Source organism: Spodoptera frugiperda, chromosome 31 (genome assembly GCF_023101765.2).
Source record: "Spodoptera frugiperda isolate SF20-4 chromosome 31, AGI-APGP_CSIRO_Sfru_2.0, whole genome shotgun sequence".
In the NCBI taxonomy this organism is placed as follows: domain Eukaryota; kingdom Metazoa; phylum Arthropoda; class Insecta; order Lepidoptera; family Noctuidae; genus Spodoptera; species Spodoptera frugiperda.
In genome coordinates this window covers 2,737,218-2,754,260 of record NC_064242.1, presented here as the reverse complement: position 1 = coordinate 2,754,260, position 17,043 = coordinate 2,737,218, and the positions used below count along the sequence as shown (strand labels likewise).

Here is a 17,043-nt window from a genome sequence, read left to right as displayed (position 1 = left end):
CAAAATTTTTATTGAGGAGACATGCGGATGAGACTATTTTTATTGGTGGAGTCTGTGCTCTGTAGTCTATGCTACCATACTATTATGTCAAATTAGTGTCATTGTCACGTTTCGTTTTATTGATTTGAATTTTGTTAACATAACCTGAGTCTAATGATCCAAAAAATATAAATGAATTGGTTTCTTTAAAACATAACAGAAATAATAAATGAATATTGTACGCTGGTATTTGAAACCCAGTTTTGTTAAGCAGTTAACAAAACCAGTCGGGCTTCTTTCAAACAGTAAGTGTTTAGGCTCCATGCGCTCATTTTATAGTTTTATTTAATTTGTTTATATTGTAGCTTTCGTGACACATACTAAATTAATTATTATATATTTCGGCTTGCTCTCGTAACTATTTGACGAGGAGCTCGACTAGTTTTTGAGTAGCAGCGCGACAATCGCCGCGTCGTTTGTTGCGGAATGCTACTAATGAATATGAGCCTTTAGCATGACTTGAAACTAGCCGAATTCTTCGTCGTAGTTACGTGAATAGGCCGAAAATGAAATAATTATTTAGTTAACTTAATAATTTCAAATCATATCAGTTTAATTCATCCATAATGTAGTGTGGTTTTTTGTAATGCAATCAATAACTCATATTCTTGACTTTTTATATCAATAAAATAATGCTAAGGAATTCAAAATTCCTATTACCAAATGTACCAACAATAAGTAACCTCATTTATAATAGAAAATCAATACAAATTGTTATTTATTTTTTATTTACAGTTAGTAAACCCTGAATGAAGCATTAGACTTAAAACAACACCATATTCTACATGGATATAGCTATTATTATTTATTTTACTTATGGAATTTATGTGTCTATAACTAAAACCAACATTAATCTATTTCCAGTTGTCACCATGTCTTCATCAGCAGTCAGCAGTGCAGCGAAGAGGATTGTATGGGTGGACCTGGAGATGACAGGTCTGAACGTGGAAAAGGACCATATATTGGAGATTGCCTGTGTGGTAACCGATGATGACCTGAATATTGTGGCCAAGGGTCCCAATATAGTCATCAACCAGCCAGACAGCATCCTCAATGAAATGAATGATTGGTGTATTGCTCAGCATGGTGAGGTATTGAGTTCTTCTCTTTAATGTATATTCTACTAGCTTCTGCCATTGGCTTCGCCTGTGTTTTCGTGGGATAAAGTATCCTATCACCCAAGTCAGCTCATACCCTGTCTGTATACCAATTTTCATCAAAATCTGTTTAGTAGTTTCAGTGTGATTGATGGATATACTATACATAAATTTATTTTAGTCTGTCCACATTCATTGATTTGAAACACATCAGTTGTTACTTTGTAACTACAATGCAATTAATCGACACAACAGTAATACAGAATACCTCTCCCAAATTACAGATGGTTATTTAGTAAAATGAATAACTGTTAATATCAAATAATCTCTCATTACAGAGTGGTCTGACGGAGGCTAGTCGGCAATCAAAAATATCTCTAAAGGATGCTGAGCAACAAGTCCTGGACTTTGTTAAATCCCATGCTCCAGAGAAGAAGTGCCCTTTGGGTGGCAATTCAGTCTACATGGACCGTTTATTTTTAAGAAAATACATGCCAGTACTAGACAACTATCTTCACTATAGAATAATAGATGTAAGCTCCATAAAGGAGTTAGCAAAGAGGTGGTACCAAAAAGAGTATTCACTCATGCCAATGAAAAAATTCAAGCATCGATCTATAGATGATATACTTGAGAGTATAGAGGAATTGAAGTATTTCAAAAGGCATATATTTAAGGCAACGGATAAATTGCAAACTGCAGTTTAATGTCAAATTATGTACATTATTGTATAGGCTTGTTCTACAACTATTAGTACAATTAGGTCATTTTACAACAGAGCATTCACAGTATGCTGGCGAGCAGTGAACATACTACTGAAGCAGTATTGCCATACCAGTTTTTAAACTGACATGGTCATTAACAATATCTTTAGAACTTGAAATGGGACATTTACCATGTTTATTATTTTCTATGAGTTTCCAATTCTTTGGCACTGTTACAAGCGCCATAATCAGAGTTCATCCGTGAAATAATACATATAAAAAACATGGTAAATATCCTGTTTCAAGTTCTAATGATATTGTCATACCAAATAAATTTTTTCTCTGTTGTCAGACATAGTTACCTTATCTTTAACCTGTTTCTGTCTATTTGTTATGTAGTGAAATAATTCCTGAATAAACAATTTTTGCTATTAAAGCAATACTTCCAGTAACAGACGACATATCCAGTTTTCTTCTGCAAACAGGAAAGCTGAAGGGTTAAGTTGTTATTTCTTAGTAAAATTATTACTTAGGTATTTTAGTTTGTAATATTGCTTACCTATAGAAAATTTCGAATACTTATCATTATACACAAATAACCTTATAGAATTCTTACGGGTGTTAATTATGAAATCATTTAGTGAATTTATTTTTATGATACCTATTACCTCCATAGTAAATACCTATAGGTATTGATATTATTATTTGAATCTGGACTGACTGTAGAACATAATAAAATATCAAAACAATAACATCGATGGTACATGAAATAAAAGTATAATGAATTAAAATGTGTTTGTTTTTGAAATTGTTATAATTATAATTTGGCCAGTGCTGCTGTCCAATTTCTGTAAAGGTACACGTCCACAGTCCCGCATCGTACGCATCGCACGCAACGGATTTTAGTTTGTCTTGTATAGAAACTCATACAACTGCGTCCACTGATCCGCATCGTACGGACCGCATCATTGGCAATGCCTACATGCGATGTGTACTGATGACGTCATACGGAGGCCGTACGATGCGTGCGATGTGGACACTTACCTTTACCTTTATGTCCAGTCTGTAGTCTCTTACCCTTTTTTTTTTTTTTTGAGGGGGAAAATCATCCAATGACTTCTCCCGCCTTGGGTGAGGCAGGAGGGAGTGTCAGACTCTTACTGACTAAAAACCACCCCGTTCCTTCTCCTGCTTTGAGCCGGAGCCCCGGTAACCTTTTACGTTGTCCGCAGCTCCGGATCAGGCATCAGCCCTACTGGGCCCCATCTGTGGTGGTCTGGCTCTTTGAGGCGCGCGCGGAACGCGACGCGCCGTACGCACGGGTCTGGTTGTGGTCGGGCGGCGAGCTACCCTTACTCGCCGTCCGCAGACCCGCACTTACGGTGGCCGGAGATCGTCACGCGATCCCCGACGCCCGGAGTGTCTTCTGTGGCGGCTGGGGCGTGAGGAGGATCGTTCCCTCACGCGCTCCGCCTCCTCCTTAGCTAGCATGACTGCTTCGCAGAAGGAGGAGACGGCGTCCCATTCCCCCTCGCTCCGCACCATGGCCTGAACCAAAGCCGGACGCGAGAGGTCACCGTCGCTGATCACATCCCTGAGGACACGGCGGTGCTCAGCCCATGCAGGGCACACCGCTACTGTATGCTCCACCGTGTCCTCCGGGTGATCCACGCAATGCCGACACCCGGGCGTTTCCTCCCGCCGAATCCGAAACAGGTACCTACCGAAACTTCCGTGTCCGGTAAGCACCTGCGTCAGGCGGTAGGTGAGGACGCCGTGACGCCTCTCTAGCCACTCCTCAAAGAGGGGACTTACCGCTGCTATAACAGCGAGCCCATAGTCTCTTACCCTGGAAATCAAATATTCTAAAATATCTAAATAGACTGTTCTTTGTTTACACATAAAATCCATACAAACTTAAGTCTGATTTTGATCATAAATTCAAATACGTACTTTGGATTGAGATTGGTAAACTAATTTTATTTATCAGCTCTTACCTCAGATGAGGTAAGAGAGAGTAGTCACATACAGGTGCATGTGTACTCTCTCTTTACCAGACTTATTACGTATAATTATTTCGCAATGAAATTTAAATTAACTAAAAAACAACGGTACTCACGAAAACATATTGAGAAAAGCTCTACTAGTTTCGAGTCACAGACACAGAGGGACTCTTCATCATAAGCAGCGTGCACAGACGCGACGACATCGAGCAGCCTATTTATAAAAAAAAGAAATTATATTATACCTATTATAAACTATTATACATCTAGACCTATTTATAAACTGTTCTATTATCCTGTAGGATATATTATTATGTATTATCTATTGGGTAGGAGATATCTAGATTCCCTTACCAGCGAAGTCTCAGTCGACCAATTCAATTACTAACTAATGGCTATTTCATTTGCATAGAACTCCGGTTGCATTCTGGATGCAAATGCAAGTTGGCCACAGTCAAATGGATTTGCCTTTTTAGTGGGATAGCTTAGCTCGAATAATTGCTACCCTGTTGCCAGTTGCCAGTCATTGGTTTTGTTCCTATGTAGAATGGGGGAAATTAGCTGGGTATTTGACGCTATACTTACGAGTGGAATATTTATGAAGTCCAAGGTTGTGACCAATGTACGGTAGGTAGACGAATTTCCGACGCAGGAATATTTTTTTATTTCCAATCATAATTCAATTTACACTCAGTTAAGTTGGTAGAGCCTATTTACATCTATAGGTAGGTAAATAACCTCACGCCTGTCTCCCATAGGAGTAAGCAGAGACTATGAAACGCTAATATTTTTAGTTTTATTACCTTATATTTAACACAATGGCTCAAAAACCAATCATCTAGTTAAATAGGCAGTTAAACCACTTTTCGACATTCATAATGGCTCCCCACTTACCAAAGCCCGTAATGAAACCATAAAACAAGCCCATTCTATATAGAAAAATGAAGACATTAATTTCCGAACAGCCATAATCGTAAGTTAGAAGGAAATCAAACGACATACGACATCACCGTCGATGGGCAAATTGGGGCCGTACAAATTAACCTTGGACAAAATGTCCTGTCTCCCGGGATAACGAAATTGTCTTGGCACACGCAACGAATTTAATTATGATAAAATATGAAGTGTTTGGGACCCCTGGTAGACAATTTGTTCCGTAGGTGGCTGGGATGTTTGCTGTCGACGTGTCGGTTTTATGTTTTTGACCCCTGTGTTTGTAGAATCAGCGAGAAGGGGGTCTGCGTATGCATGATCTTGTTAGTGGCAGTCATCGGTCAAGAGTGTCGGCTAGAATTTATTAGACCCTTCCTCTTCACCGGTCGGTCTATGCTAACATAGGTGAAATCGAAAAATAAGTACCTAGGTAGATACTTATAGATAATGGTATATGCACGTACCTACTGTCCTTTTTATGTATACTAATAAGTTTAAGTTACCTATACTTACAACTTATATTTAAGATAGTTAGGTACCTATCTTTTGGAAATGTTGGACTCGGGATCGAAGTTAAACCTGTACCTACCATAACGAATTTGTCGCCATTATAATTTTAATATCAGTTCTTTACTCGTAACTCTGTTGCAAGTCCCAAACTCCCAATCCCTAAGTACATTAATCATTGCCTAAGTAAGCATATATTTTGATTGTAAGTATCTAGATATGTACCTACCTACAAACCAACATAACAAAAAATGGATGTTCGCACTGACAAGTTATTGTCTATTTTCATCCAAGGCTACAAAACACGTAAAGATCTTTTACCGTTGCCTACGTACCTAAACAAAAACTTTCTACCGCCAATAAATAATTTTCAACTCATAACAAATGGTTTATTCTGACCCGAACTTTATGATGGATCGTCAAAACTTGGAAACGCTCACAAACTCACAACTTTCTCGGTAAAATTTGGGGAAGAACTTGATGTGAACTTTCCTTCTATTTTATTGACAGTTGAAGTCGTAAACGTGCACAGAGCCACCTGTCGCGCCAACCGCGAAATTAAACGTTAGGTAGATATGGGTTACCTATATCCGGAGCTGCGGACTACATAGCGGGTTTACTGGGGCTCCGGCTCGAAAAGCAGGAGTAGGAACGGGGTGGTTTTTAGTCAGTAAAAGTCTGACACTCCCTCTCGCCTCGCCCAAGGCGGGAGAAGACATTGAATTATTTTACCCCCTTTAAAAATATGGGTTATGGCATTTGGCATAACGATGACGATGAACCACCGGATTGATACCACCGCCTCACAGACGTACCTACACAAATCAACGCTTGCGTTGTATGGCTCCGTGTGTGTGAGTTAGGTTACCGTACCGGAGACCCAATTTCTCCCCATCCTTGAATCGTCAAATCTTACAAAAGGCTGACTATGCACTTGTAGGTTGTGACTCCTTTTTTTGATGGGTGGCGAATCGCCAAATAGGTACCAGACTCTTCTTAGCACTAGGTAAGGAATCTGCTCGTTTGCCGCCCTAGGCCATATCCAATTAAAAATACTAGATCAATATTCATGCGTCTGAAATGAAGCTAACGTTGAAAAAAAAGCGTCATAAAACTTTTTAATTTTCATACATTATTTTATGTTAATTAATAATCCCGTCCGAGTTATGAATCCATTAAAACTTTTGGGTTTAATGATTAAAACCCAGTTTATTCAGCTACATGCTTACATGAGGTAAGTAGCATAATAAAGTATAGAATAATTAGATAGGTTCCACTTATAAGTGGACCACCTACATAAGTAGCAGATACATATTTACTTGGCATAATATGTAACGTGAGAGACGTGTAAAATACCAGACGTGCACATGACAATTTTTTACCAGTTATCATAGAATCTAGGGATGAGCCTAGGTATATACCTGCGATATATATATATATCGCACACACACACATCAATAGTTCTAGACTCTGCCAGGTACTACAGAAATAACCTGGTAATGGAACTTTTTTTGAGGGGGTGAAAATCATACAATGTTTTGATCTGGTGAGGCGAGCGAGTGTCACACTTTTACTGACTATAAACCACCCCGTTCCTACACCTGGTTTTCGAAGCGGTTCGGGCATCATCCCTACTGTGTCCCATTTGTGCTGGTCTGATGGCACTTTGAGGCGCGTGCGGAAAGTAACACGCTGTAGGTACGCACGGGTCTGGTTCTGGTCGGGCGCCAGGCTACAGTTGATCCCCGTCCGCAGATGCGCACTTACGATGGCTGGTGGCCGAAGATCGTCACCCGAGTGTCTATCGGATCTGAGACCCTTTACTTATGACCACTAAACTCTCTCTTCGACGACTAATAAGGCCATATTATCTATTAGGTATCTAAGTACCTACAAAAGCGTCTAATACTAAGTACATTATGTACCTACGTCCGTACTTCACCACATTGGAACAACTCCGGCCACTTATTTCTGTTGTTGACAGCAGCTAAATGGCCTAGCTTAATGACAAACTCGTAGCAGACAGGTCAAGTGCTTATTAGGTACAGCCACAATTATTTTGGTACGTACCTAGGTACCTATTATGTCGCCCAAGCCCATGTATTGTAATTGGAAATGGTACCTAAGTAAAGAACAGCAATTATAAAAAACATACCGTACCTACGATGCTTGTTTTTTGTTTTGTCCAATATATTTTTCAGTTTTTTAAAAAACGCTGTCTGACTGCTTCGTTACTCAAGTGGTTTCCAAGTGCGACTGCTGGACAAGGGGTCTCGGGTTGGATTCCCGATTTATACAAAGTTTGGTATCTCAGTTCACACACACATGGATTCCCTGGTCGGACAAAAAATTACTGGGCTTTTACGGTTTCTCAAGAATTTTTCAGTAGTAGCACGGAGACTGGAAGTGTGGCCGGTATATGGCAATAGGCTCACCCCCTATTACATGGGACTTATAACACAAGTGGTGAAAAGTGGGTGTACATTGCCAGCGGCGGCCTTACCCACTGCGAGGCTCCGGGCGGCAGGTCTTTGCGAGGCCCTTTGTCCTTCGTAAAAAGTATGTGATGCGAAAGTAGGTCTGGTTGTTTGGTTTAGGTACTTGTTATGTTTGACGAGAAATACTAAAGTTATACAAATAAATAAAATTTGAGTTTTAAAAGATTTTACTTTGAAAGATTTGCAAAATTAACAAATACAGAGATGATACCTACATTTTAAAATTGATGTTTGCGACTTTTCCTAAGACTAAAATTTTTAATTAAAACAGAATAATCTAACGAATGAGCTACGTCATTTTCGATGGAAAGAATAGCAAGGGCTAAAAGAGACGTCCACTGCTGAACAAAGGCCTCCCCCTTGGTCCTCCACGTAGAACGACAAGCCGCCACCGAGAGATAGAATAGCAGAACACGAACAGTCTTGACTCCCGAGCTGACCCGAATGCTATACGATTAAAAAACAGATCTTCAAGTATTTTGAGGCGCGATATTCAAGTACTATCAATTAGGGCAAGTGACCCGGTTGTGGCCACTTGGGCTTTCAAATATTTATAACTAAGGCATGGACAAATAAATTACTCTGTGATGTACAGTATTTAAAATATTGAATATTGGAGACTCTGATACTGTTGGCAGCTTTGATGTGTCAAACTTCACTTCGATGCAAAAAGTCATTCTTTTTAGTTGAGGGTGAAATTGTTAAGATCTTAACAAAAAGGCTAAGGCGAGCGGGTGAGGATTTGGTTTTTATTTTTTAAATCTTTGCTTATTGTTTGGATGTTTATGTTAATACTACATGAAGAATATATTGTCTAAGTGGAACTAAAGTTATTTTGTCGCCATATATTTCTGAAGTGAGGTTATTAGAAGGTGGCCACTAATGGAGACAAAATTATGAATTTCTCCATCTTTGGCCACATGGCTGGCCAAAACTTTTGTACATAGACACCCCACTTCTAGTCATTTATCGTAATTTATTTATTATTTTTCCTTGGCTTTACATATCAACAAATACATATGTTTCATTTTCAGAGATGCAATAAATTGCCTTTACACAAAGGGGAGATCAGTTTACTTTGCAGCTTTTACCAACGTCATAGAAATGTTGATCTCTTTATTTGTAAGTTAAATTCAAGTGAAGTAATAATATTTTCCAAACTAAATGAAAACCATTATTTCTAAAATGTCAAAGGGGTTTGGGTAAAGTTGGCGTCGTTTTGAAGTTGAGCGGCCAGTAATGAAACTTAAATATTATGAAAGAACAGAATACAGCGATCAAAAGCTATTATGGCCATATTTCTCTAAACCATATCGGAACTGAGATATTTGGTTTTATATTGGTCATTGAAATCAAAGAAGTTATTAAATGTTATGGCACTTTTTGGGTGTCTGCCATATTTTTTAAGGAATGCTAAATAAAATAATTCAAATACAGTGACGTAGATGAATCGAACGGACCCCCAATGTCTTTTATCTATGGGCCGATGGTGTTTAGTAACAGTAACAGTAACAGCTCGTCCCTTACTGTTGTGTGTTACTTTTTATGCTTCTAATCTCTCGTGGACTTGTGGATAATTATAACGACTTGGCATTTCATTGGACGTTTCATTGACTGACCCAGCATACAAAAAAAAAAAAAATACGGTGCATTTTGTATCTATTGCCGACGCAGCTTAAATCGTGTTGGCGGCACTCGTCGTAGATCGTATAATTTGACAGGCTGCTGTTCGCATATAATGTCCATTATATGGTACATGGGATGGGGCATCAAAATAATCTGACTCCACCGGCACAATTTTTAGATACCATTATTCGACATGACATTGAGAACGAAATGGACGAAGAAAGTTAATATGTAAATGTGTTTTTAAAAATCATGTAATAAATGCAATAAGTTATAATACTGTGTTTTTATTATTTCCTAGGGCCCAATACTAACGTCACATTGACAGACGAGAGGTCGAGAAACAGTAAAGCCAATAACTAATATCAATCTTCTAATAATATACAATAACTAAGATTTTTTTCACACAGGACGGTATTTGAAGTATTTATAGAGACTACATTTTTAAATTCTTCAAACTCAAATATCTCAGCTTTGATATAACTTAGGATAAAAATAATTGAACATATATGTGTAATGAACACAGCAGAACAATGTAACATGAAAATTATTGGTGGCCGCTGAAAAAAAAATGACGCCACAAGTCCATACAAAGTTACTCAAACCCCTTTAATTAATACATTTTGATTACTTTTATTATATTTTTTGATGGCCAGAACTAGCACACGACCGTGGCCAGAAATGGCACGAATCTGGCCAAAAATGGCACAAACTCCCTTTTTTTTTTTTTTTATACAGTTATTTTTCTATTGGACGTTCTTTAAAAAAGGGTTTTCTCAGGCAAGGTTAATACATGTTAAATGACTTTTTACAAGAAATATGTCCGTGATAACAAAAACTATAAGTTAAGAAAGCCGACAAAATTGTTAAAGTGGCCACAACCGGGTCACTTATACACTGTTAGAAATTTCTATTGTAATTTTGCAACAAATGCGTTGGAAGTACACTGCCAAGACATTATTGTAAAATTAAAGCTGTTTTAGTTATTTTAATGGAATTAGTTAAGTAACTAACTTTATTTTAATTTACCGCTATGTTATAACCTGAATAAGTAATTAAGGATCAAAATAAAAAGTATTAAAAAATCTATATTTTTTAAAATTTGCTTGGGTTGTGTAGCGCGAGGCCCTTGCAAGAGCGAGGCCCCGGGCGATTGCCCTGTTCGCCACCCCCTAAGGCCGCCTCTGTACATTGCATAGCAGCATTGCGTGCCGTATAATGTGCACCTCTGCCTACCCCTTCGGGGATAAAAGGCGTGATTTTGTTGTTTTTCTTAGTAAGAGAGTGAAGTCTAGTATTATTGTGATATAATTCTCTTAAATCTTAGCATTAATTGTTTAGTTGTAGATACAGTGGCGTAGCGTAGTGGGGGCGGCAGGGGCGGCCCGCCCCGGGCGGCACTTTTTAGGGGGCGGCAAATTTTAAACAATAAATAATAAAAATATTTTGTAAATATTTCAACTATTTTTTTCGCAACTAGAGATCGGAGAAAGTAGTGATAGTGGGGATGGAACCTTTAACGAGTGGTCCTGCCCCGAGAGGGAACCTTTAGATAGAGTCGACTGTACAAATTTGGACCGAATAAAATGAGCTTACTCTTTAGGCGTAGTCCCGAAATCATGGAAGACGGCCTTGGTCCATCCGATCCCTAAACAAAAACCGGCCAAGTGCGAGTCGGACTCGCCCATGAAGGATTCCGTAACAGCAAGTAGATGACATAATATAAAAGTTGTAAAATAACTTGGTTTTACATAGTTTGTATCAACGACAAAGTTATATTTGCGATTTCTTAAAAACTAATAATGATATTTGGTTCAAACCAATTTTCGTTGTTAGTTTCTATTGAAATCTACAGCATATATTTATTTTTGTTTTCTCCTTCTCTTATTTTAAAAGTTAGAGGGGGGGACACACACATTTTTCCACTTTAGAAGCGTCTAACTTTCAAACGGTTAATTTTGACGAAAAATGGTTTTAAGAACCTTAATGTCTTTTTTAAAGACCTATCCATAGACACCCATTATGGATATGTTAGCTGAAAAAAAATTTTTTTTTTGAATCAGTTCCATGTATGGAGTAAATTTAAAAATTAAAAGGGGGCCTTTTAATTTTTAAATTTATTAATTTTTATTCAAAATTCGAATAGCGGTTACCGAAATACATCAACCTTCAAAGTTTCAACTATGTAGGCCCAACAGTTTCGGAAATAAATGGCTGTGACATACGGACGGACGGACAGACAGACAGACAGACAGACATGACGAATCTATAAGGGTTCCGTTTTTTGCTATTTGGCTACGGAACCCTAAAAAGGCGATAGAACAAATCCGTCCAACTACAGACCGATAGCCATAACTTCCCTCTTCTCGAAAATAATGGAATCCATTATTAACTGCCAGCTCTTGCGGTACCTAGAGGATCACCAGCTACTCAGTGACCAGCAATACGGTTTTCGTAAAGGTCGATGGGCTGATGGGGATCTTCTGGTTTACCTGACACACCGTTGGGCACAGGCGATCGAATCTAAGGGGGAAGCGTTGGTAGTTAGCTTAGACGTGGCGAAAGCCGGGTTTGGCACAAAGCGCTTCTTTCGAAGCTTTCTTCCTATGGTCTTCCCGAGAAATTGTGCGAATGGGTCTACTGCTTCCTTGCAGACAGAAGCATTAAGATCGTTGTCGACGGGGAATGCTCCGACTCTCTGTCTGTAAACGCAGGTGTCCCTCAAGGCTGCGTGCTATCACCTACCTTGTTCCTCCTCCATATCAATGATATGTTGCAAATCAGCAGCATTCATTGTTATGCGGATGACAGTACAGGTGATGCCTATTATACCGGCCGCGCTAACATTTCTCGGGAAAACGTCATCGAGAACCGAAACAGACCTGTGTCTGAAATCGAGACTTCTTTACGGAGAATCAGTTTAACCCTACTAACACACAGGTGTTTAGCCCGGTATTAGAATTGGGATACTTGGCATCAACATTTCGAGCGACGTCCAGTTCCGTGGTCATCTAGAGGATAAGGCTAAATTATCCTCGAAAAAGCTTGGTGTGCTCAACAGATCAAGGCAGTATTTCACTCCAGCCCATCGCCTGCTTCTATATAAGGCGCAGGTTCGGCTCCATATGGAATACTAGTCTCATCTGTGGGCGGGGGCACCCCAGTACCAGGTTCATCCTCTGGACCGCGTTCAGCGGCGTGCGAATCGGATTGTTGAGTGGCAGGAAATTTAAAACCGACTTGACACTTTGGCAATGCGTAGAGATGTAGCTTCGTTGTACATTATATCGCCTATACCACGGGGCGGGGAGTGCTTTGATTCATGACTGTTCTTGCCGAAAAGTTCTCTATTATGAATGTATGTAATGTGTAGTATACATTAAATTAAAATACCTAAATAAGGGGGCGGCAAATTTGTCTTCCGCCCCGGGCGGCCGACACTCACGCTACGCCACTGTGTAAATACCTACTCGCTACCGTACTTACCTACATGCGACATACCTATACTTACATGCTTAGGTACCGTAGTATTATTATTAGGTACTTATTCACCAACATCAACATAAGTAGTCACGTCACCGTTTCCTGAAATTACTTCGTTCAGCTCAACACTCTTGTTCTTCGAACAGACAGCTCACCACAAAGTTTGTCTCCACGCCCACGTACAACGTACATATTAACACTTCATCACCAGAAGCTTGTGTCAAACAACTCCCAAACTTTACCTTTGAGAACTTCAGTTTAACTTTCCGGGCCAAACTGTCACCCCAAGCAAAATTATAAGTCTCAAACGAATAGAAACTTCGAAAACAGTACCCTTAGTACGAGTTTGCTTTACGTTTAACGAGATCGAAACGTCAGTGCTGTGATTGGTTGGTTCATTGGAGCCGGCCAATCACAGCGCCGAATGCAGTGCCGTAAAGCAAACTGGTACTAAGGCCCCAGTTAATAGGAATTCGAAGCTGCATTAGTTTCCGAATATACGTAATTCTCTTCTGAAATATAAAGCGGCTTATAGACTCAGCTTTAAAAAGCCAAGATTCAATATCGATAAAGCTATTTGCATAGACTCCGATCTTTCGTCTCGCAGTAAAATAAGTCGTAAAACTAAGACCTATTTGCTTTGAGAAACTTCCAATTTTTGTTGATTAGACTTCGAAGTAATATTTCATGATAGGCATCTAAAGTGAAACGTTTATTATTTTTTGTCGGAAAACCTAGTAATCCAATTCAAAGAAAATGTATTTATTAGGGAAATGGAACATTTCCTTACAATATCGTGTTAGACGTCCATTTGTATGATTGTTATGAAGGTTAGTGCCTAATAATATGGGCTGAACTGAACCTAGTACTATAGTGTCTAAGTATAGAACCCAGCTAATCAAGGTTTCCAGGCCAGTACCTAGATATTGTGGGCAATTTTCGGCAGTTCATTGCGTGTTTCGGCTTTCATCTGTCGAAAGATAAAGTCCAGTAATCATTCGTTTAATATTACTTTCTATGTAGTGTGTAAGCTCTGAAGTTATCTTTATACAATGGTATTAGTACAGGGAATTTATTAGATAAATCGAGGTTATTCCGACGTTCGGTACGGAACAGTAAAATGCAGTTTTTCCCAATAACGTAAATATAAACTTTTCCTGTTTACAATAAAATTATGCAAAGTTTACAAATAAATACATTACCATACCACCTACTTACATACCCGAGTCATTAATGAACATCAACGCCAATGTGAGTAATTTTTATCTTACGTTACTTATTTTAGTTTTATTATACCTTTTATTTTATCTACCTAGTTTATGTAATTTTAGGTATAGTCTTGCTTTGCAGGTATTGATCGGATATTGCTGCTGAAGTCCCTCTCTTCTTCTCGTCTCCGATGCTTGAACCATCGTCATCATCATCAACAGCCAGCTAATACAAATTCCCTGATTCGTTCTACAATTGTTTTATATCTAGGTACTAGAATTTTCATTTTGCGAATTCCTAGTGTGGTCCCTCAGTTCACAAACAATCAATAGACTATGGACCTCTTTCTTCATACAAGTGAAACTTACCATAATATCGTTGAAACGTTTCAACAACATATTATAGTATGATATAAGATTAGCCATATAAGATTAAACCTATAAAAACCATCCGGTGCGTCTGTGAAAATATTATGAAACCGCTGAGAGCATGCAATTTGCCTGACTTGCAGATTTAACATTTTGACCCTTCGTACGTATAAAAAACCTTTTTGTGCCTACATACAGCTAGCTTGAATGTTGGATTGAATATTAAAACGGTTAGATATGTATATGAGTAATCAAACAAAGGATATTATTCAAAAATGTTTTAACCAAATATTTGTGAATTCTTCTTTAAACAGTTTAATGCTTTTATACAATACTTACCGACCTAATATTACTTACTGAAGTATATTTTTCAGAGATAGAATAATATTACTGGAGTTGTTCTTTCAAAAAGATACTTACTTGTACGATGCAGTTTGCTTTCAACCGGCCGATACTGACGTCATTGGGGATGTCTATGTTCAGCAGTGGAGTGGACGTAGATCTACGAAATAGGGATGGAGATTGTATCCTACATTCTCCATCAATGCACCAATGTTTTAAGTGTCGGAGAGCCGTGCTTCGGCATGAATGGGCCGGCTCGACCGGAGTGATGCCACGTTTCGTTGTATGCGGTTACCGGAGGCCCAATTGCCCACTTCCCAATCTTCCCAATACCCGATTCCCCAACAACCCACATTCTCCTCTCCTACCCCCAAAAGGGCGGCAACGCACTTGTAACGCCTCTGGTCGATTGTTTACCACCAGGTGATCTGTCTTCACGTTTACCAGCTCTGTATCTGTCTTCATGTTATACATAAAAAAATGTAATTAATTTACTACACACGCACAGGATAGTCCAGAAAAGTTTAATCAATCATACTAAACTCAGACCATACTCAGAGACAGGCACTTAAGTACTTAACTTATTTAGGTTGAGACTTCTTTAGGTTTAGGTCTCTTAGAGAAAGTAAAGTAAATCTGCAAGAAATATCAAGTAGGAAGTACCTACTTACAATAACATAAAGGTACCTAAGTAGGTAATTTCTGGGGGTCTTAAATATCTCAGAAATTGCTTACTGAGGTAAACTCAATACGGTTGTGAGGCTTGAAACGAGACCGGTAATAATTTTGTGTAAATATTCCCCCAGAGTCGTGATCAAAGGGGTATTAGTCCAATGAACCTTACGGGCTAGTGGGTACCCAACCACGGATATTGGTAGATTTGCTTGCGGATACACTTAAGCAGGAAAATAAATATAGTTATGTTGGCTGAGGCGAGTTATTTACTGTAGGAGAGAAGGAGAAATGTTTTTTATCGAAAGTAACTTTAAATGTCCTAATATTGTTTTAGTTCCAACATTTTGAGTATTCAAGTATTTATTGCATCCATAATGTACATAGGTGTTAGAAAATACAGTATTTATACCCTATGCGCCGTAACAAGGTGCGGCTGACAGATGCCTGTATGACGTTGACGTCTCTCTTTAGGGATGGACATTAGAAAAATCTTTTTTTATCGCTATCGATACTCGCAGCATACATTTAATTCTCTTTAATTTTTTTATTAAATGTGTGTGTTATTTAGTTGTGCAGTGTAACTACGTGTATATACTTGTCAAAATAAATATTTTATGACCGAGCCCTGTGGTGTTTCAGAGTTTCAGTTTTACAGAACCGTGAAGAATATAAGTGTATATTAGTTTGTATATGTTACTGAAGCAACCACGATCTTTCAGATTAAGTACCACCACGCATTATCAAAGGCGCCGGAAAAGTCTACTACATATTTATGCTCAGATAAAGTCACTGTGGTTCGGGCAGAGAGAGCCGCGTCTACAGTAGATTTACCCACATAATTAAAGGTTTTTTAAGAGTGATAATTGAACGACGCACGATTTTCGGTTTTTATTCTAAAAAAATATCGACTACCTATCCATCGTAGCAGTACATCCCATCACTAAACACGACTATGGATTTACGTTATACGCATAACACTTTACTTTATTTTTCATTTCATTAGATTTTATTTAAAGACTAGAACATTCCGGTTGGTTTTAATTTAATTAACTACACTTCCGAATGATTTAACATAATACGAATGTGATACAGCTAATATAATAAGGCATAATTTTTAAATCGCAGCAACTTTCAAGAGTGATACGAAACGTTACTGAATCTGTCAGCCGCACCTTGTTACGGCGCATAAGGTATAGTCACAATTATGGACCCTGTCGAGTAATCCAATGTCGATTAGATGGGTACATACATAACCTCACGCCTGTCTCCCGGGGATACACCAATTGCTACGAATCTTACATACCTACATCTTTCGCTTCATCAACAGTCATCAGGTTTTTCATGCATACTCGTCGGTATATGGGTATTATTTTGAAAATGTAACCTTAGACACTACACTTCCAATTAAGTTTAAAAACTTAGCTCATGGCTAAATGGCAAACCCACTCGTAATATTAGTTGAGTTAGTACAGGAACAAAATTGCTTTAATTACTAGCAGCCCACACTTGCTGGATAAAACTTCAAGAAGGTATAATTAGAGTCACCTTGATTTATTAAT

At 38.5% G+C, this 17,043-nt stretch overlaps 1 protein-coding gene across 1 annotated transcript; it reads left to right on the top strand.

Moving 5' to 3' along the window:
- The first annotated feature begins 83 nt into the window (after positions 1 to 83).
- On the top strand, positions 84 to 2,631 carry LOC118276273 (oligoribonuclease, mitochondrial). The gene is made up of 3 exons (XM_035594526.2): positions 84 to 284; positions 904 to 1,130; positions 1,475 to 2,631. Exons 1-3 carry the CDS (start codon positions 209 to 211, stop codon positions 1,841 to 1,843), a joined length of 672 nt encoding a protein of 223 aa, XP_035450419.1. The 5' UTR covers positions 84 to 208; the 3' UTR covers positions 1,844 to 2,631.
- The last annotated feature ends 14,412 nt before the right edge of the window (positions 2,632 to 17,043 follow it).

Coding starts and splice junctions, on each gene's coding strand:
- LOC118276273 (XM_035594526.2), top strand. CDS start 209: ATGAATATTGTACGCTGGTATTTGAAACCCAGTTTTGTTAAGCAGTTA. Junction 285..903: donor AGTCGGGCTTCTTTCAAACA/GTAAGTGTTTAG, acceptor ATCTATTTCCAG/TTGTCACCATGTCTTCATCA. Junction 1,131..1,474: donor GTATTGCTCAGCATGGTGAG/GTATTGAGTTCT, acceptor CTCTCATTACAG/AGTGGTCTGACGGAGGCTAG.